Source organism: Oncorhynchus clarkii, chromosome 20, assembly GCF_045791955.1.
Source record: "Oncorhynchus clarkii lewisi isolate Uvic-CL-2024 chromosome 20, UVic_Ocla_1.0, whole genome shotgun sequence".
Lineage (NCBI taxonomy): Eukaryota > Metazoa > Chordata > Actinopteri > Salmoniformes > Salmonidae > Oncorhynchus > Oncorhynchus clarkii.
The window spans coordinates 32,259,780-32,279,675 of NC_092166.1; the positions used below are offsets into that span (position 1 = coordinate 32,259,780).

Here is a 19,896-nt window from a genome sequence, read left to right on the forward strand (position 1 = left end):
TGTGGATTATTTTTGTTTTATTTTAACTTTTTTATTTTATTTTTGGATTAGTTTTATTTTAGTTTATGTTTTGCATGTTACTGTTAATAAAAAATAAATAATAAAAAAGGTGCTATTTCCTTGTCGGAGTTTACCCAGAATACGCCGAGCGGCCCATTGCCAACGTACACCGTGTGTTAACAGATATACTTTTTGAAGAGATAAGAAACTCCTTTGTAATCAATTAACGGCCGCGCGGGGGATTCTGGGTGATTCTGGGACAAGACGAGCTCTCCTACAAGGAGTGAATGGGAGTCAATTGGGCTCTAGCTCAAAAACCCAACATTAGCATGAATTTTGTAAACAAGAAGTACAATATCAATAACAAATCCGAGACGTGAGATAATTAACTTATTATCTGTAATATCGTATAGCTTTGGAATCTCGACTCATACCCTGACTTTGAGAATGGAACGTGACGATGAGTTTAGCAACCACATGACGCAGAATGACAACTTAAACGCGATTGGGCGACAGTCTGCCTCCATTAATTTTCAAATGAGATTCCCATCTCCTCCTTTCTCGATTATCGCTGGTATTATTACGATTCCTTAAAGGTATATCCGCTTCTCCCCTCAGTTTGTTTTCGCGGAAGTAAAATCCATCAGCGATAGCTATCCGACTATTGTCTTTTCCTACTTAACATTATCTTTAGAAACATAACACTGGTCCGATAAAATGTTGTTCCAGGAGAATATGACCAACTGTGTTACTTTTCAGACCAAATTATCATCCGTTATGGATGTGTTGGCCAAAGCTGCAGTGACCGAAATAAGTAAATTGTTCGATGATGGGTTTGCTGTGTTACGCTTGGAAATGTGCCACAGAGAAAATGAAATTGAAGCCTTGAAAAGAAAATTATTCATGGAGAACGAACGGCAAGCGACGAGTTCAAAACAGCGAGAAGCAGGCAATTCTTTCACATGCTCTTCGTCTTCCAGAAGGACAGAGCAGGGTAAGCCTGCGCGTGCTTGCTTACTGTACTAGCTAACTAGGTTGACTTCTCTACAATGTGTTGTTGTCCAGTGTCCATCTCAACTCGGGTCAATTCTTCAAGAACATATCAAATACAGTATTAACAACATAACTGACAATAATTTAGCTCAATGCCTATCTAGTGTACATATTGCCAGGAAACCCAACGTTGAATTGCATTGAATTCTGTTGGGCAGAAATGAGCTTTTGAGTCAGGGCAGTTTCCTCTCACGACCTCTGTTGAATAAAATTATATTTTAACCTACTTTATCGGTTGTCTGTGCAGTTGGTCTTTTTGGCGTTAGGAATGTGACAATATATCCACAGAAAATGATGATTACATCAACTCTACAAAGCTCTGGTAGTGGGTTCAGATTTCTATCACCTGAAGCATGCACATAACCATGTAAGCACGAGCTCGGCAAGTATGCATGCATCTCATGAATGTATTTTATTATCTTGTGCACATGCTTCAGGTGATAGAAATCCGAAAGCACTGCCAGTGCTTTAGAAAAGTTGATGTAATTATACTTTCCTGTGGATATATTGCCTCACATTACTACCTCCAAAAGGAGCAACCGCACAGACAAATATCAACAAGTTCAAAAATAATTTTATTCAACATTCTGACTTGCAGAGAGGTTGTGAAGGGAAACTTTCCAGATTCAAACACTCATTTCTGCCCTACGTAGAATTCAATGCAATTCGAGGTCAGGTTCCCAGGCAAGTGTAGATAATGGGTTTCAGTTCTATTGTTGACCTTTGTTAAGTTGTCCAGTACACTCTCAACTTTGTTTTACAGTGCTTATGACATATAGCTACTGACAGTTCAGTTAAACCTTCCCTTTCAGGGTCCAAGGGGTCTGATGAGGATGCTGGTGAAAGGACTTCATTTGAGCAGACCGCCAGGGACAAAGCGATCACACCTAAAGACAAACAACTGGATCAAAATAGACCACAGCCACCTGCAGAATCAGTAGAGGGGTTCAATGAACAGTACAGGTCTGGCCAGCGAGAGAAGGGTAGTGCACTAGAGTTTGTGAAGACAGAGCACGAGGAGGAGTATGACGTTATTTCACTACATACATCAGGAAGTGAACATGGCACAGAGCTATCAGATCATCAGGAAACTGAGTTTGCCATGGATCGCAGAGAGAGTCATCTGTGGGCGTCTGTATCAGAGATTAACTGTGACTCTGAGGGTCCTGATTGCTCATATGGTACAGAACAATATACACAGGATCTAAATACAGACATACAGCTTATTCAAAGTGCTGTGGAGGGTCTTGATAGCGATCCATCATCAGAGATGGGGTACATAAACAGACTAATGAAAGAAGAGATGCGAGCACAGTCTGGTTGGCATGACCAAAGAAGAACCCCTATAGATTTGGTTCAGGCACAACCAGGTCAGCACAGAGAGCAAACTATGCACCCAGAGAGAAGGGAGGATGGGACAACTACCAGAGTGCCGTCAGACAAACAAACACGAACCAATGAGGGTGTAGCATATTCCAACGTTTGGCTAAACAATGTATTCTCGCTTACCCCAAATGGTTTCAACTCAGCAAAGGTAGCCTCAAGGAGTACCCCAGCAAGAGAGAAGTGGTTTGTTTGCACCTTTTGCGGAAAGAGCTTTGACAGGGTCAGTCACTTGGAGATGCATCAACGGATTCATACAGGAGAGAAACCGTACAACTGTGTGACATGTGGGAGGTGTTTTGCTCAGCAGAGTAATCTCCGCACACATCAGCGAGTACACCGGGGCCTCAGAACAAAGCAAACGAAAAGTAATCACAATGACGAGACGACTAAGAACATTCTAGAGAAACCAGCTGGGGCCCGTCCCACACATTATGAAACACAACCTCATTAATATAAACTTTTTCTAATGACTGAGAACAGAGAGTTCCTGAGAAGACAGTCAAGACACTCGTGCAAAAAGCCGCAGGATGCTACTTTTGTCTTCCTATTCTGTAAAGTGAGAGCAGTGCGACCCTACCACAACTGTTACACTAGTGGTGCTAATATACTGTAGGGAGTTAAAGTTACAGGTTTACATCCTCCTGCTTGTATATTTTAAAAGGAACAGTTATCAAGAGGTGGATCTCCATCGTCTTTTAAGTTTTTGTAGGACTATGCCAGAGACAACACATCTTGAGAGAAAATACAATGCACATGCTTTTATCAATGCATACATTTTTATGAATACACATGAAAATTATCTGAACTTTGAGCCCTTGTTGTTGTTGAAATACACTGAGAATACAAAACATTAACACCTGCTCTTGCCATAATAATAATAATAATTTATACCATTTCTATAGCGCTTTTCATAGAATCTCAGTGCTTCAAGAGCAACAAAAAAAACACGCAATATGTCATGATAGGTGAACCAATAGAGGCCAAGTCTTTGAAAGCTGCATCCTCTGAAGATGGAGAGGGTCAGTTCATGGCTTGAGCGGAGAGAGCTGTTCAGAGGATGGTGATGGAGTCTGTTGGTGATCTTGTAGAGGGCACATCTGGGAACCAGTCTGACTCTTCTAGCCACAGGTCTTCTTCTCTTCCAGTCTGTGGAGCACCCACTTGGGTGATGCCTCAGCAGCTCTGGACACCAGAAAGTACACCACACAAAGTTCAGAATAGTAGCCAGTCGTCCTCACTACGAGCGCTCTTTCTTAGCACTAATATATTCCTGCATCTCCCATTCCTCTCACGCTTCAGGCGACTCCTAAAAATTGTTCTCTGAAGATCGGGAATTGGCAGCCAGGAGAAACAAAAAAGCTGGTAATGTGTCCAGATGCATTTTTCAAACAAAAATATTAGCCAGCTAGCTAGAAAGCCAAACAAAAAATTGTTAACCTGTCAGTAAATCTGCAAATTCGTGGCCCTAAAACACTAGATATACAGTACCAGTCACAAGTTTGGACAATCCTACTCATTCCAGGGTTTATTTAGAGATTATATTTGAGATTCTTCAAAGTAGCCACCCTTTGCCTTGACAGCTTTGCACACTCTTGGCATTCTCTCAACCAGCTTCACCTGGAATGGTGAAGCTAGGGCACCATGGCAACTATAGAACATGACAGACTGACCAGGTGAATACAGATGAAAGCTACGATCCCTTATTGATGTCACTTGTTAAAGAGACAGGTTAAAGAAGGATTTTTAAGCCTTGAGACGTGTATTTAGAGGGTGAATGAACAATACATTTTATATTTATGCCCTTTTTTGAGAGGCATTTCAAAATCTCCCTGGTATTTGTGGTTGAATCTGTGTTTGAAATTCACTGCTAGACTGAGGAACCTTACAGTGGGGCAAAAAAGTATTTAGTCAGCCACCAATTGTGCAAGTTCTCCCACTTAAAAGATGAGAGAGGCCTGTAATTTTCATCATAGGTACACTTCAACTATGACAGACAAAATTAGAAGAAAAAAATCCAGAAAATCACATTGTAGGATTTTTAATGAATTTATTTGCAAATTATGGTGGAAAATAAGTATTTGGTCACGTACAAACAAGCAAGATTTCTGGCTCTCACAGACCTGTAACGTCTCTTTTAAGAGGCTCCTCTGTCCTCCACTCGTTACCTGTATTAATGGCACCTGTTTGAACTTGTTATCAGTATAAAAGACACCTGTCCACAACCTCAAACAGTCACACTCCAAACTCCACTATGGCCAAGACCAAAGAGCTGTCAAAGGACAACAAAGGGCCCCACTGTATATAGGATGCAGGTTTGTTGCAACTTTAGTGAGCTCTGTATTTCAGATTATTATCACAAGTGGGCAGCAATATTACAAATATTACTAATCAGGCATCAAATAAAAAAATAAATAATGATCACATGCGCCAATACGACAGGTTTCACCTTACAGTGAAACGCTTACTTACAAGCCCTTAACCAACAATGCAGTTAAGAAAAATAAATACAAGTAACAAATAATTAAAGAGCAGCAGTAAAATAAACAAGGCACGTGACCAGTTTTTTGTTTTTCTGTTCAGATCTTAGCAAAATACAGGAGTAACTTTGCCCATTGCCCCTTACTTGTAACTGTGATGTTATGTTTTACTTTCCTTGTCCCAACGCCGTTGTTCACCACATATTCATAAACTCCAGTGTCATTCTGTTTCGGGGCTCGGCTAAACAGAAGCCTTGCTCCATCCACAGTCAGGCCATCTGGCAGAGCCTTTACCATGTACTGATGATGGAAGGGAAAGGGTGAGGAAAAGGAATAGAGGGGTAGAAAGCGAGAGCAGTAAAGGGGAAAGAGAAAGGTTTTGAGGTTCAACTTGATGTTTTTTGTGAGAGATTAAATGCAGAATCTCCTCCCTCACCTTTTTGTCTTTCAGTTCATCTTTTCCCCTCTCTATCTCACCAAACTCCTGTTCCCCAATTGACATGTTTTGGTCCAGCTCCTCTTCATCCAATACCTTGTCCAGAACATGCATCTCTGTGGACACCTCAATCTCCTCAGCCATGAGGCTGTCCTGGTCAGAATCCTGACATGTCATGAGGAAGAAGGAGAACACATTCTATATACTGCCATTAACTTACATTGTCAGAGAAACATATGGACTCAGAATCACTTAACCAATAAATTGAGCATCAGAAATGTATTTTATTTCAAAGATTGACTGTATTGGAATGGACCTTGGATAAACTACACCACAAAAAAAACAGACTGAAAGAAAGGGATGGGCTTATGGGGCCACATACCACACAAATCTCTCCAGAGTAAGACAGCACGTCCTTACAGGCAGACCGCCTTCCTCATCCTCCCATTATTCATCCAGAACAGGAGGAGGAGGAAGGCCAGTAGGAGGCAGGACACCACTAGAGGGTGAAAGGGATGAAGAGGACAAAGGACCGAGAGGGAAGAGAGGAGGAATGAGTGAAGAGGAGTGAACCTCTCTTTAAGAATTGGTTCTCTGTGCTTAGGAGTGGAGAGGTGAGGGAGGAGGAGGTGGTGGGGGAGAGGAGGATGTGGTTGAGGTTAGCCTGCAGGGCTGGAGAGACTGGCAGGAGGAGGGCAGTGATGCACATGAGGTCACAGAGAGGGCCTTAGGCAGCACAGAGGCCTGGAGCAGGAGTCTGTTCTCCATGCTGTCGCTGGTAGTTGGAGTAGAGCCTCCCTGGTGCAGCTTGCTGATCCCGGGCCCCATGAGGATGGAGCAAAGTCAGTGCCTTTATCTCTGGTAGAAGAGAAGTCTACTGACTGTTAGGTCACATGTGCGCAGGAAGTTTACGTTTATTGGGATGTATCTTGTCCTGGAGGCAGAGCTGAGTGATTTCTACTAATGGGCCAGCGACAAAGTCAAAACTGGCTATACATTGTAAAAAAATGTATGAAAACAAAAATATGTTTTTTTTTGCTTAACCTTAAGGTTGTGCCAGCTAGTGACTACCCTGCAGAGCTGCCTCCAGTACACAAGTCATCCCAAAAAATGCCAACCTGTGTATTCACACAGCACAGAGAGGGTCCGGGCCTTTTACAGTACATCTAGGATAAACATAAAACACAGTACCTGACTGGCAAGACATTCCAGGTTCATTATTTAAACAGTCCGTGTAAAACATACAAACTGCAGGTAGCCCAGTGGTTAGAGTGTTTGGTCAGTAACTGAAAGGTTGCTGGATCACATCCCTGAACTGTCAAGTACAAAATCTGTTGTTCTGCCACTGAACAAGGCAGTTAACCCACTGTTCCTAGGCTGTCATTGTAAATAAGAATTTGTTCTTAACTGACTTGCCTAGTTAAATAAAACACAAAAAAGCTATCCCTGTGTTTGAGCCTTTCTCTGAAAAAGTGAGCAGTAACAGTGAAAAAGGTTCACTCAACTCAGATAAAGATTGTTGTCTGTATAGTTTGGTTGAGTAGCAGGTGTGTGCTTTAGATAACTTGCTCAATAAATGAATGACATCAGTCCAGAATCATAGTATAATGCACCAATGTTGTCCTGGACAGAAAACCAGTCTGAATTGGTGATGATGTTAGATTGGTTCAGGAGACAATAGTACTGTAGTCTGTTCCCTGTGCATTACTACAGTACAGCCCATCAATGTAATTACATAGATAAACCACTGCCAGACTGGAATATATTGTGCCAATCGAATAATATATTGTAAAAACAGCACAGTGATTAAATCAGAGTTGAAAGGAATCAAAAGGCACAATCAAGTTGGGCTACCCAGAATAATTGACATGTACATTGAATGGGCATAACATTAAGTCTTGGGCCCCCGAGTGGCGCAGGAATCTAAGACACTGCATCTCGAATCCATGCTGCATCACATCTGCCGTGATTGGGAGTACCATAGTGCGGCGCACGGTTGGCCCAGCGTCGTCCGGATTTGGTCGTCATTGTAATTAAGAATTTGTTCTTAACTGACTTGCCTAGGTAAATATATATATTTTTAATCCCCGAGAGACATTAACTTACCCAATAAATCGTGGAACAACTAACTAATATATATATATATATATGTGTGTGTTTGTGTGTTTAAGATGCGTGTTCGGTGTCCAGAGCAGCAAGACAGTATTTACGTGCCTGTGCCATGTATCTGGCTTCAGAAAAGACAGGTGAGCAGGCGGTCTGTTTATGTCCTCTACGGACACCGTAGGACTCTTTAATGATCATATGACCACGCGCTTCTCCCATCCTTTGTTGTCGCGGAAGTAAAGACCCATCAGTGGTAGCTAGCAAAAGTGGTTAACAGTTAACTCATGCAGTTTACCTTCCCAAAAAGTATACTTAACTGGGTGTGTCTCCCATAGACACCAATGCAATAGCAGCTGGGTCTGACTTCCATGGAAACAGGAAAAAAAAACAGCGAGTCGCTTCCTCTTCCGTCTCTGGTAGTTTGCTATTGTATTGTCTTGTCCGACTGAACATTATCTTTAGAAACATAACACTAGTCAGATAAAATGTTGTTCCAGGAGAATATAACCAATTGTGTTACCTTTCAGACCAAAATAACCTCGGTTATGGATGTGTTAGCCAAAGCTGCGGTGGCAGAAATAAGTAAAATGTTCGATGATGGTTTTACTGTTTTACGCTTGGAAATGTGTCGAAGAGAAAATGAAATCGAAGCGTTAAAAAGAAAATTATTGTTTGTGGAGAACGAACGGCAAAGGACGACGTCCAAAGCACGAGAAGCAGGCTGTTCTTCAACATGCTCTTTGTCTTCCAGCAGAACAGAGCAGGGTGAGCCAGCTCGTGTTTACTATACTCATAGAAATAAAATCCATGTATTATATTGCTAAGACTGTACTAGCTAGCTGTGTTTAGAATGAACCAGTACATGGGCTTGAGGAGACGATACATATGACGAGCACTCTGACGCCCAGGATCCTTCAATTTAAAGACCCATTAACCAGCTATATAAACGTTATAATGTAAAAAAAAAAAAAAAAACACGTTGGCTAGTCAGCAACATATGGAGTTATGCAGAGCAACAACAGTCATTACTGCCCTTACGTACTCCCAAAAAAGGTAAATAAGACCGCATGCGCCAAAACTACCTCCAATAAAATCACTCATTACTACTGTCTCGCATGCTGATCCACCAGCATTACAATATTCCGAAAGGTCATTGATTTTATTGGAAGTACATACCGTGCGTAACGGCAGTAATAATTAGTTGCTCTGCGAAATTCCATATTTTGGTGAGTACAGAACCTATTTTGACGTAACGTTCGCAGAGCTGGTTAATGGGACGTTTGCCTCGTTCTATTGCAAGTCGGAAAAAGAAAACACTGACATTTCCGACATGTTAACTGTTGTAGCGATACAAGTGCCGCGTTCAACGAATCAGCAATTCGGAAATGTCCGCGTTTCCTACTTCCGATTAGAATGTGAACGCGGCATTTGAATTGAAGGATCCTGGGCGTCAGAGGATCCCCAAGCCCAGGTACTGGTTCAGGTATGCCGTGTTCATATGCTAGTCGGAACTAGGAAACTCGGAAATTTCCAACTTGATGATGCGTTACTACTACCAGTTAGCAAGGTGGACATTTCCGACTTTCCTAGTTCAGACTAGCACTTGAAAGGTGCATTTGAGTAGACCTATCTGAAATGTGTTGCTGTCCATCTCTACTAAAGGGTAAATTCTTCAAAAAGATAGTATTAACAATATGACTGACATTTATGCCTAGCTAGTGTAGATAATTGATTTCAGTTGTTGACCTTGTTCAATTGCTCAGTGCTCACTGAACTTTTACATTGTTTTTGACATTTACTGACAGTTCATTTAAATCTTTCCTAGGGTCCAAGGGGTCTGATAAGGATGCTGGTGAAAGGACTTCATTTGAGCAGACCGCGAGAGACAAAGTGTTCACACCTAAAGATGACCAACGGGATCAAAATAGACCACAGCCACCTAAAGAATCAGTAGTGGGGCTTAATGAACAGTACAGGTCTGGCCAGCGAGAGGAGAAGGGTAGTGGACTAGAATTAGTGGTGAAGACCGAGCAAGAGGAGGAGTATGACGTTATATCACTACATACATCAGGAAGTGAACATGGCACGGAGAGATCAGATCATCAGGAAACTGAGTTTGCCATGGATGACCGAGAGAGTCAGCTGTGGGCGTCTGTATCAGAGATTAACTGTGACTCTGAGGGTCCAGATTGCTCATATGGTACAGAACAATATACACAGGATCTAAATACAGACATACAGCTTATTCAAAGTGCAGTGCAGGGTCTGGATAGCGATCCATCATCAGAGATGGGGTACATAAACAGACTAATGAAAGAAGAGATGCGAGCACAGTCTGTTTGGAATGACCGAAGTAGGACCTCTACAGATTTGGTTCATGCACAACCAGGTCAGCACAGAGAGCAAACTATGCACCCAGAGAGAAGGGAGGATGGAACTACTACCAGAGTGCCATCAGACAAACAAACGCGAGCCAATGAGAGTGGAGCATATTCCAACGTTTGGCTAAACAATGTATTCTCGTTTGCCCCAAATGGTTTCAACTCCCCAAAAGTAGCCCCACAGGGAACCCCAGCAGGAGAGAAGCGGTTTGTTTGTACCTACTGCGGAAAGAGCTTTGACTGGGTCAGCCACTTGGAGATGCATCAACGGATTCATACGGGAGAGAAACCGTACAACTGTGTGACGTGTGGGAGGTGTTTTGCTCAGCAGAGTAATCTCCGCACACACCAGCGAGTACACAGGGGTCTCAGAGCAAAGCCAACAGTCTACTGATGGTTATCACCATGACGAGACAATTAAGAACATTCTAGAGAAACCAGCTGGGGCCGCCCCACACATTATGAAACAACCTCATGAACCACGTTTCCATCCAGTTTTTATGCGAGGAAAGTCATACCATATTAAAACAAAATCACAGCTGTGATGTTTCAGTGCAATTTCATAAATTCTGACAGATAATTTGTTTGTTCTACCTTTTGTGTCTGTAAAATGTATTATGTGAGAAATGACAGTGGAAACACCTTTATGCGCAAATATTTATATAATAATCATATCAAAGTAAACTTGGAGTCACAATTATATTGTGGGTGGTCCTCCCATACGACTTGGGAAACCATGGTTTATTAGGCTACAGATTCAGTTATAAACTTCACAGCCCAATAGGAAAAAACTAGTTGCATCATTGTTTCCATGTTATTTCAACAACAAAAATGTAATCTGATGATGTTGAATCAACCTGGAAAACTGATTGGATTTGCCAAAAGTCTTAACTGTAAGGAAATGGTCTTTTTCATCCAACTTTTAACCTAAATCTAATGACATGGTGACATTTCACAGTAGTTGACATCAACCAAATGTAAATATAAACTAGACGTTGAAATTGTCTATGCCCAGTGGGAAGGTGATGAAAGTGCACGGTGATCTTGATGCTCCTTTCCAATAAATATTGAGGGTCTTATTCTGGTGACATGATCAACGCTTGACTGCCGTGCTTGACAAATAAAAATATTCATAATCTCATCATGTAGACTACCCGTACTGTATGTGAGCTGTTGGCTATAGCGCACATGCCACGATCAGAGTAGGCATATTTGCTATATAACGCAACTGTTTTTGTGACCAAACTATCGGTAGTTGAAAATGTGATGGAAAGCATTGAACTTTATTCAGTACATGAAAACAAGTCAGTTTGGGGTAAACACTGGTTGAAAATACAAATATTTTATGGGGATTCTAGAATATTCACATGAAAATCTGTCGCCAATTGGATGGAAACCTAGCTATTGACAAATGTTTTCTAATGACTGAGAACAGAGTTTATGAGAAGACAGTCAAGACACTTGCAGAAAGCAGCAGTGTTACTTTTGTCTTTCTATTCTGTAAAGTGAGAGCAGTGCGACCCTACCACAACTGTTACACTAGTGGTGCTAATATACTGTAGGGAGGGATCACAACCTCCTGCTAGTAACCTTTTAAAAGGAACAATGATATCAAGAGCCGGATCGCCATCGTCTTTTTAGAACTTTGCCAGAGACTAAGAATTCTGGAGAAAAAAACAACACTGGTCATGCTTTTACGAATAAACATGAGAATTCTCTCAAACAGCCCTTTAGATTTTTTTAAATAGAAAGAAACATGAAAATAACATTAAGGGTAGGGTATATTTAGTATATCAGAACTATAAGATTAGCTAAAATGACAGCACAAGCACAACTGATAAGTGCTTAGACAATACTAGGTTTACAGTTGACAAAGTGATGCTGCAATTTAACAGGCCTCCATGACCATTGAGTTAGGGTGGAGCAGAGGGCAGTTCCTTTTTCAACAAACTCCTTTCACCCGTCTAGATGTTCTGTCCTCTGGGGTGTAGGAGGATGGCGTTGGAGTGTGGTTTGGGCCGCAGGAACCCGTTGCTGTAGTGGAAGTGGTTGGAGAGTGCCTCTGAGATCTGGTATGTGTCAAAGTCAGCCTCGTCAACCTCCAGCACGTCCTGTCTGTCGCTCCAGTCTTCCCCTTCCGTCATGCCTTCCCTCTGGCCACCCAGGTTGCTGAGCATTGGGGGGATGTCTGTGGGCCCCACACTGCCATCATGATCCTGGGGCTTCATGGGGACAAGGGAGGAAGGAAGGCCAGAGTCCTGAGAAATGGAGAGCCACATATTGTGTGGCATTGAGAGAAACAGATAGGCCTTTCAGTTATTACAGAGTAAACTTAGTCTGCATTTTCAAACTTTCACGTATCCTCTTCCTCTCTCGGACACAAATACACACCAGGGACATATTGCTGCTCTTTAGGTACGACTCCACCCTTCGCCTGCGCTCTTCCCTTTCTCCCTCCATCTCAGCCCCCCTCATACTCTCTCTGCACTTGCGCCAGCTAGATTGGTACAGGATGGGGCGGCCTAGGTAGTCCAAATCACCCTCTCGAACCGTCCCCCACTTCCCACCGAGGGTGGATTGACTGCCTTTGTAGATGGGATGGTCCTAACGAGAGGGATCACAATAATCCACAGATTAAACATCAATGAATAAATCAGTATGATATTGTTGAAGCCTTTATGAACTCTCACCTCAAGGGACATTAGGCTTTTTTTCATTCCACTGTCTAGTCTGAGTAGTGTACAGTCTTCATTCTGTGGGTGGGGTGAAAAGTAGAGAAAGATAATAATTATTGCTGCCAGACACTCATTCACAAGTAGACGATAACTAATAACTGAAAATAAGAGCAAACAAGCGTTCAAATTTAATGTACTCTGCACCTGTCCTCTGGGGTCTGTGCTGACAGAGTTGAGTCTCCTGGAGGAGGCCTGTCTGGAGAGAGTGTTGATTTCTAACCTGTGAAAGAGAGCATTTCAGAAATGAGTATTTAAGGATAGTGAGGGAGGGGGGGGTTCAAAGTATTATGGAAATCAACTCACATCCTTTTGCTAAGCGCCATCTCTAATTTGCTGTTTTTGCGTCTGTGGTATCGGTTGACTAAAGTGATGACGATGATCATGACGATGACCAACACCCCAGCAGCCACACCTATAATGATCATCACTAGAGTGTCAAAGATCACTTCCTGCACACTCCGAGATGTCTCTGAGTGAGGGAGTGGGAAGGAAAGAGGGAATGCACACAAAATTGTAAACACAAACAACCAAAGGTAACGATTGCAGTGCCATGTATATAGGATGCAGTTTTTTTTCAACTTTAGTGAGATCTGTATTTCAGATTATTATCACAAGGGGGCAGCAATGTTACAAATATTACCAATCTGGTGTAGTGTGACCAGTGTCATGTTTTTCTGTTCAGATCTCCCCAAAATACGGGAATAACTTTGTCTATTTCCCCTTACCTGTAACTGTGATGTTACATTCTACTTTCCTTTTCCCAACGCCGTTGTTCACCACACATTCATAAACTCCAGTGTCATTCTGTCTCAGGGCTCGGCCAAACAGAAGCCTTGCTCCATCCACAGTCAGGCCATCTGGCAGAGCCTTACCATCCCTGCAGATGGAGACAAGTGTACACACATACAGAGGATTAAAGAATAGCAGAAAACAGGAATGCCCACATTAATACTAATCCTCTCAACAATGTACTCATGTAACGTACTCAACATTGCACTATGCTACCTGGGGCAGCAGGTAGCATAGTGTTTAGATCATTGGGCTAGTAGCCGAAAGGTTGCTAGATCAAATCCCTGAGCTGACAACGTAAAAATCTGCCGTTCTGCCCCTGAACAAGGCAGTTAACCCACTGTTCCGAGACTGTCATTGTAAATAAGAATTTGTTCTTAACTCAGGATTAGTACACATTAAATAAATAAAAACATACTCATCATCACTCATGGAATAGCAGACTCACTGCATGAAACAATGGCTATGTCCATGAAGGCAGACACTGTGGGTACATGGATGGATGGGCCTGGTTGGACACAGGCCCACCCACTGGGGAGCCAGGCCCTGACAGGCCCACCCAATCAGACTGATGTGGTTTAAGCATTTTTGTGGACTTATATCATCACATTCTTGTCCATTTTCTATTACAAAAGTGTGATTTTGAGAGTGTACATCTGAAAAATCTATAGGAAAACTCATTAAAGAAAACATAGGATTGTTTCACACAGGGTGTCATTACTTCGCTGGGCGGGCCATTTGGGAACTTTTTTGACAAAATTAGACTACACCACCTTCTTCAGTCACCACTACACCACTGCATAGGACCGGTAGAAAGACAGCAGTCACACACAGCATGATGTTTGGGATAAGCAGTCCATAAACTCAGACATAATAAGCCAGTAGGTCCCAATCAGAATACAAAATCACAACCATTAAGCATTTCCCAATGGAAACGTACAACTACTACTTCCCATTGCAAAGAAATTCACGTTTAGCACACAAAGTAACCGGTGACCTGAAGTTTACAGTGGAACTGACAGCATTTTAACTACTTTGCAGATATGAAACAAACAGACAATCATAATCAGTAAAACATACAACATTCCCAGTTGTTGCTACAAAATCAACTTTATAAGAGGTTTTAAAAATAGGTTATATTTGACTCAACGTTCCATGATGTACACTAAGGCATTGTTGTCAGAATAGATGGACGCAGTTCAATGCATGATTAATATAATTCACCAATACTTCTTTGTCACCTAAAAAATATTGCTATCAGGTTGTAAATCACAGCTGGCCTGGTACATCGTTTGCTGCCACCATTCGGGATGCACCATTTCAGTTTCAATGACTCAATATTCTGGACAAAAACTGAGAAATGTAACTTAGGATGGGAATGTCAAGACAATCAAACTAGGAAGAGCAATGATCACAATTCAGTCATAATGTGGCTAATAGGCTAGTGTATCTATTTATGTATCAAGCTAAAAACCCGGAGCCTAACGTTAGCTAGCTGCTAGGAGGATGTCATGTCATGCCCTGGAGGAGTGGGTGAGTGACTTTTCCCCCTCATTGTTTTTCGGTGACTATACACAGCTAGAGATGCAGGTGTCATTTGGTTAGCTAGCAAGAACTTGAATGACTATTATACAGTTAGCATATCTCTTTCGTTCACAAATTTACTCTGGCTATCTACTCCGATGTCAGAGCACTCTCGTCTGAGTGTGCGAGAGCACAAAACTGATGAATTTACGAACTTGCAACACCTGAATTTGACCGGTGTCAGTAAATGTAGGCAAAAAAAGTAATAATTAGTCAAGAACGCTCTAGATAACATGTAAACAGCCTAACCAGCTCTTCTTTAGCGAGTAAAATGGTCATTTGTTCTCTCATTTGTGTCTGGAAGTAGCAAGCTAGCCAACTTTACCCAGTTAGCTTGGGTGCTTTGTTGGGACAAGCATGCATTGGCAGGCAAGCTGCAGAAGGACGAGGAGGCTACAATTTCCCATCGTTTATCAGTGCAATTTTGACGGTCAACTAGCTGAAAAAGTTTGACAGGGTTTTTAATGTTCCTTCATTAGATTTTAGCTCATCTTGCTCTTGTTAGCATTAGTTGTTGATGTGCATAACAGAGAGAGAGACTACATGGTTGTTTGATCAATAGGACTAGAAAGTTCCCACATGTAAGAGGACTCGTGGAGTTTAAATTTTTGCAGAAATCCTTACAGGTGTATTTTGTGGCTTTTGGCGAATGCATTCTAATGATCTAAAGTCGCGCTGTTACGACTGCCTGTAAACACACAGTCCAGTTCAAAGTGAATGATGGCAGGTCCGTGTGGTATAAAAGCCTACTGTAGCTCTGATTGGCTATAGAGCACCGGTCCTGGACAAGAGAGGCGTTTTTATTCAGTGTTATTTACTGCAGTGTCTATTAATTGTCTAAACACGTGGCCGCCTTCCCTCTCTATATTGCTATAGAATTTTCACAGATGCCTTAGACAACATAATTCCTAAACATTCTAAGAATGTATGAAAACGTAAAAATGACCATATCTAAATGTTTTAAAAGGGTGATATTCTTCCTGGTAGTGTATATGAACATATTTTAATAAAATGTCATGATGCTAAAATGCTGTCAGTTCCACTTTAAATGTAACAATGTTTCACACACAAGCTATTTTCAAAGAGATGACTAACATCAAAGTGCGCTGCAATAAACCCAGTTCCACTCACCAGATGAACATTTGAAACTTAACTTCTTGTTTAAAGTTATTATTGAAAAGGGAGAAGCTACCAAATTAGCAACAACATCCTCTTTGATAACACCTGCTGCAGCCGCTACAAACTAGTTAGAGAAGGCATAAGTTTGTTGTAAAAACGGTCAAAATGTGATTGATTGGTTCCACTGTCACTCCACAAAATGTTGCCCTAATACAGTTGAATGGCAGATGTCTTTATCTACTGTTTATTCTTATGGCCTAGTCAATGGCTGATTTAGCTAGCTAGATTTGTCTCCCAAGAGACCTGCAAAGAAAAATCCTGATTGGATCAGAACATTATTGAAAATAATAATATAATTATATTATTATAATTAATAAATAAATAAATAATAAATAAATCTACCTATAAATCCTTAGCCCTTCTATGAAGGCGTAGAAGGCCAATTGTTCCCCACTATGTTTGGGTTAGTAATAATTTGTAGAGTGGCTATATTTTCCCTCAGAATACATTTTTTCACTATTCTGAATGTCTAAAGAATCTATAATGTTGTTCTGAAATATGAACGCAGAAATACTAGATCTTTTTTACTCTTATTATGGTGGTGATTTGATAAATTACAATCATGGTCTTGAATTGGACTCGCATTTTTCTGATCTCGGTCTTGACTCGGTCTCAGACGACCCCTTGTCCCCCTCCCAGTGTCGGTCTTGACTCGGTCTCAGACGACCCCTTGTCCCCCTCCCAGTGTCGGTCTTGACTTGGACTCGATTTGCTCCAGTCTTGGTCTTGAATCGGTCTCGCTTTAGGTGGTCTCGAACACAACACTGTTTTTTAGATAAATGCATTTTTGTTGTATCATGTTGAACACAAAGGGAAACCAACCATTTGCATTCACTTGTAAAATCAGTTTAATTGCTGCTCCTATTGATCTGAATAGGAAATGACGCTTGGCCTGGGATTTGAGCCTACTATGAAGTAGGGACTATAATAGAGACAAGTATCTGACCCCACCAGGAACTAGGTCCACTGAGAGGGCTCATGTTGCCCTAGTTTCACTGTACCTAGCCGGGTTACCATTTTCCTGCTCACCCCAACAAGAAGCTTCTCACATTTCTGTTCTCACTCAGCCCAACCTTCTAACCAATCCTTCATAATGTATCTCCTTCAATTATATCTAACTACTGCAGAAACAGATTCATGGATTTTTATCACACTGCAATAGTGAGTATTTAATTGGGTGTTCTGTCATTATTGTAATGCTCGCAGAAGAATCTTTAATTATGTGCAGACCCTGTGTTTTACTGCGTATTAGAGTGATATTTGATAAAGTGCTTAAGATGCGCCTCCAACTCTTCCCCCCTCCCTCCTTGGCTCCCTCACTCATGCGAAAATGTCTCTCTCCCAATCGGTTTTCTTATTCTGTAACTGGACACGATGTCTTTTATTTATTCTTGAATGGAACAAGGAGAGAAAGGCACCCTCCTAATTTACATACTCTTCTTTGTGTGTGTGTGTATATTTTTCACGCCAGTATTTGTATAGTATATTTTATAATGCAGATTGTGTTACATTAGGCAAATAATACATAGACAGAAACAAAGACAGTCAGTCAGACATCCAGACAGACGGGTAATACCTGGTCCAGGTGAAGTTTTTTGGTTTGGGGTTTCCTCCAGACTCACAACGGAGTTCAGCTCCCTTCAGTCCCATGTACCAGTTGCCATCAAAGCCGGTGACAGATGCATCTGGGGGAACTATCAACACAAACAATGTCACTTTAATCCATCCTAGCGTGGCCATCTAGTTACCACCTTCCCATGGTGACAGCTGAGGGTAAACTTACATTGCACCACCAGGCGGTTGCTGATCCTGCGGGGTTGTTCCAGAGCAGGGTGCCAGACCAGGCAGTCCAACCGCATGCCATTCATGCTCCTCAGGGGGTGCAGGGAGAAGTGAGTGGACACGACCCCGCCCTCGGAGCTGCGGTTCTGGGCCTGGCCAGGAAGGTCCGTGTCCCAGGTCAGGCGGGGTGGAGGGAGGGCCACGGAGCGGCAGGAGGCAGCCACGTGGAAGGACTGGCCCTCCTCCAGAACCACCGGGTCCAGAGAGGAGATGGGGAAGGCTGGGGGGAAGGGAGGTAGAGGGGCACGGTCAATCTGATGTATATTAGATTGCATTTTATACAGTTAAATATAGTTTTTAAGTAAGGCTTTGGTTAGTCAGAACTGAGAGAGTTCCTTCGGTGGAAATGGCTATGATGATTATAACAATGAAAATAGTAACTTGGTTTACATTTAGGATGAAAAGGAAGATGGTTAAATAAATGTGTCTTACTCCACACAGTGAGTGACAGCTTCCTCTCAAAGTTCCCATAGGGGAATGTGCTGATGTGACAGATGTATTTCCCCTCATCAGACTCCTCCGTGGTCAGGATGAGCAGAGCAGAGTTCACCATGGAGCGACGACTCTCAAACCTCACTCTCCCAGAGTACCGCCCAAACTCTGATACAGAAATGAGACACAGACAGATTTGTTTCTGGTAAACATCAGTCATTGTAGACAAATGCAAGAAAACAACATGATAGTGATTACGTGATGTGTGAGTTGGTGAGGGCATGGTGATACCAACCTGTGTGTCCCTCTGTGTGGTGGGCGGTGATGATATGTTCCTTGGTGCCATCAGGTAGCTCCTTGATCCAGCTGACCTGAACTACCTGCTCGTCCTCGTGAACCTGGTACTGACAGGGCAGCCGCGTCTCACCCTCCGTCAAGGACCGCAATGCAAAGGATGGAGGAGGCTCCACAAACCCACCCCTCACACACACTGCTTTATGAGCGAGAGAGAGACGAGTGTGTGTGTTTGTGTGTGTTGGAGAAACAGGATGAGATAATGGGTGTGAGAAAGAGTAATGCATAATCATAATAAACAAGAGCAAAAATGTCTTTGAAATGTCTGGGGGGGATAGACAGTCTGTAGTTAATGATTACACCTATTTTACAGACAGGGGAGAGTGGGAAACAGACAGATACACACAGGGACTCAGAGGTAGAGTATGTGCCACAAAGCTGTTTAACTTGCTTCTCCTGTTCATGACATTTTCCTTTACCACATATCAGTTTGGCAGTCATGGTAAGGTCATTAATACACAAACACACTGAAAATAAGTGCACTTACCACAAAGCAGGCCTACTTTAAACACAGGTATGGGTCTATACATGCTACAAAAATGTACTCATTACTAATCAATCAAAACAAAAGATGCAGGAAAATAGCCGGTGTTTTTTGTTTTCCAGAGAAGAATGTTACTCTACCAGATTTCTATGGTGAGTGTTGTTCAGCACTTGTCACCACCACTCCCTTTCCAAAGTGTCATGGTATGCAACAAAAATACACACTCAGATATAAAAGCTATATAAATACATATATTTGTTGTTGAAAACCCATTCCCAAATCTTACCAAATCCCCATAACACCAACCAGGCTGCCTCCCACTGGTTCTGGTCCCAGACAGGCAACTTCATCCCTCGATTCACCAGTTCCTCACAATATCAACGTTGAACTACAAGCTTCTTACATGTTATGAAATAATTCCTTTTCGTAATCTCATGACTAGAAATATGAGAGTAAACTGGTGCAACTTAAAAGTGCAATTGAAGTGTATTGAAGCAAAAAGATTCAGCTCCTAGCGCTGTTTACGGCAGAGGCAGGTAGACGGGCTGTGCGTCAAGTTGGCAGTGTGTCAGGTGTTCACCTCTCTTCGTTTATGCTTCACTAACCAGACTGTTACCATGGTTACTCTGTGGATTTGCAGTGTGACCAAAGTCGCCCT

The 19,896-nt window shown here is 42.1% G+C and overlaps 3 protein-coding genes across 5 annotated transcripts; 2 read left to right on the plus strand and 1 right to left on the minus strand.

Moving 5' to 3' along the window:
* The first annotated feature begins 610 nt into the window (after positions 1-610).
* Positions 611-3,300, plus strand: LOC139376234 (transcriptional repressor RHIT-like). The gene is made up of 2 exons (XM_071118549.1): positions 611-994; positions 1,866-3,300. The coding sequence occupies exons 1-2, from the start codon at positions 718-720 to the stop codon at positions 2,888-2,890; spliced, it is 1,302 nt and encodes a 433-aa protein (XP_070974650.1). The 5' UTR covers positions 611-717; the 3' UTR covers positions 2,891-3,300.
* Positions 3,301-7,514: 4,214 nt separating this feature from the next.
* LOC139376236 (zinc finger protein 24-like) lies at positions 7,515-10,980 on the plus strand. Its single transcript, XM_071118550.1, has 3 exons — positions 7,515-7,874; positions 7,986-8,223; positions 9,284-10,980. The coding sequence occupies exons 1-3, from the start codon at positions 7,827-7,829 to the stop codon at positions 10,231-10,233; spliced, it is 1,236 nt and encodes a 411-aa protein (XP_070974651.1). The 5' UTR covers positions 7,515-7,826; the 3' UTR covers positions 10,234-10,980.
* A 112-nt stretch (positions 10,981-11,092) lies between these two features.
* LOC139376225 (nectin-4-like) lies at positions 11,093-19,747 on the minus strand. Of its 3 annotated transcripts, none has more exons than XM_071118539.1 (11): positions 19,525-19,747; positions 18,696-18,890; positions 18,401-18,568; positions 17,910-18,188; positions 17,703-17,820; positions 13,300-13,451; positions 12,878-13,043; positions 12,719-12,794; positions 12,530-12,592; positions 12,231-12,443; positions 11,093-12,097 (listed from the first exon to the last, which is right to left on the minus strand). In XM_071118539.1, exons 1-11 carry the CDS (start codon positions 19,586-19,588, stop codon positions 11,804-11,806), a joined length of 1,788 nt encoding a protein of 595 aa, XP_070974640.1. In that variant the 5' UTR covers positions 19,589-19,747; the 3' UTR covers positions 11,093-11,803. The 3 variants fall into 3 exon arrangements, with proteins under 3 accessions (XP_070974640.1, XP_070974639.1, XP_070974641.1); XM_071118538.1 differs by having other exon boundaries at positions 18,696-18,893; XM_071118540.1 differs by lacking the exon at positions 12,530-12,592 and having other exon boundaries at positions 11,093-12,148; positions 18,696-18,893.
* Positions 19,748-19,896: the final 149 nt, after the last annotated feature.

Excerpts from the sequence above, each read along its gene's own strand:
- LOC139376234 (XM_071118549.1), top strand. The coding sequence starts at position 718 with ATGTTGTTCCAGGAGAATATGACCAACTGTGTTACTTTTCAGACCAAA. Across the intron at positions 995-1,865 it reads TTCCAGAAGGACAGAGCAGG|GGTCCAAGGGGTCTGATGAG; the intron begins GTAAGCCTGCGC and ends CTTCCCTTTCAG.
- LOC139376236 (XM_071118550.1), top strand. The coding sequence starts at position 7,827 with ATGGAAACAGGAAAAAAAAACAGCGAGTCGCTTCCTCTTCCGTCTCTG. Across the intron at positions 7,875-7,985 it reads CGCTTCCTCTTCCGTCTCTG|ACCAAAATAACCTCGGTTAT; the intron begins GTAGTTTGCTAT and ends GTTACCTTTCAG. Across the intron at positions 8,224-9,283 it reads TTCCAGCAGAACAGAGCAGG|GGTCCAAGGGGTCTGATAAG; the intron begins GTGAGCCAGCTC and ends AATCTTTCCTAG.
- LOC139376225 (XM_071118538.1), bottom strand. The coding sequence starts at position 19,588 with ATGAAGTTGCCTGTCTGGGACCAGAACCAGTGGGAGGCAGCCTGGTTG. Across the intron at positions 13,044-13,299 it reads ATGTAACATCACAGTTACAG|AGACATCTCGGAGTGTGCAG; the intron begins GTAAGGGGAAAT and ends TCCCTCACTCAG. Across the intron at positions 12,444-12,529 it reads AAAGCCTAATGTCCCTTGAG|GACCATCCCATCTACAAAGG; the intron begins GTGAGAGTTCAT and ends CCCTCTCGTTAG.